The following is a 1046-nucleotide window of genomic DNA, read 5'->3' on the forward strand; positions in this document are numbered from 1 at the left end:
GGCTGTGGTCACTGATGATTTGAAAGGAACACGTCCCGAGTTGAATGGACCCTGTTTGTGAAGCGGTGCAGTGGCGTGGATAGCCAATCGGTATGTATAAAAGTAAACTGTGCTCCCGAAACTGCGTCCGGATTCCTTAAATGCCTTTACTTTCACTCACTAGTTTCCTTAGCTTCCGTCTGACAAAAAATACTTACCAAAAATATTCTGTGCATTTATTTATCTGTGGATGGAACACCTTGAACTGATTTACTTAATAGCGCTAAGGCCACCCAGGACCTTCAAAGTGTACCTTCCTTGCTCACAGGGACATTAGGCCGTCAGCAGAGTTTCCTTTACCGATGCCAAGTGATAATGTGAACTGCTGTGCCTTACAAACCTCACTTCTGCCAGTGGTCCACTCACATCCATGTACCTGTACGTACCACTGCAGTCGGTCGTTCACCTTCACGTTCTCCGCAGTGTGAACACCTCTGGGGAAAACTCAAATGCACATCAGCTTAAGAGTTGCAACTCCAAACCGATCCACTGTTGCACGGTACATGCAGAGGAATGCAGGAGGAAATGATTGGCTTAACTATGTGATTAAATAAGATAGTCGAATGCTATATGAACCGAGAATGAGCTTGGGGGAAGGCGCTTGTAGCATAACATCTTGTATTTGGTCATCAGTGCTTGAACCAAGCAATTAACACTAAAATAAATCACTTCATTTGTTCTAAAAGTTCTTTTTTTTCAAAGCTCACATGCGAAATCATTTGCTTTAATCAATGGCAGAGAACTCGTCGGAGCTTCAATAAAGTTCTCCCAACCTAAATATCTCATTTTTAGTCATTTTCTATCCTTCACTCTGATGTACACTACTGTGAATCCCAAGTATATTTCCAATATAAATACACGTGGGCTGAAGGAGAAGTTGGACTTGATATAAATTTGTGTGAAACAACCGGAGCATTTGAAATGACTCTTTGAGAGCATTAAGGCCTGCTCATGGCTGCAGCCGCAGAGATGATGCTGCTGGCTTTCCTAATTGTTAAAAAACAACT

At 42.4% G+C, this 1046-nt stretch overlaps 1 protein-coding gene across 1 annotated transcript in view; it reads left to right on the forward strand. All coding sequences in view use genetic code 11, as the record gives it.

Moving 5' to 3' along the window:
* EGR_11082 (hypothetical protein) overlaps window positions 1-931 on the forward strand; it is a gene marked incomplete at both ends in the record, with an annotated part of 3640 nt that extends 2709 nt beyond the window's left edge. The window contains one exon of the mRNA XM_024500331.1: window positions 742-931. Coding sequence (XP_024345255.1) covers window positions 742-931 — 190 coding nt within the window. The remainder of the gene's footprint in view (window positions 1-741) is intronic.
* Window positions 932-1046: the final 115 nt, after the last annotated feature.

The sequence above is a fragment of the Echinococcus granulosus genome (assembly GCF_000524195.1).
Source record: "Echinococcus granulosus chromosome Unknown EG_S00368, whole genome shotgun sequence".
Lineage (NCBI taxonomy): Eukaryota > Metazoa > Platyhelminthes > Cestoda > Cyclophyllidea > Taeniidae > Echinococcus > Echinococcus granulosus.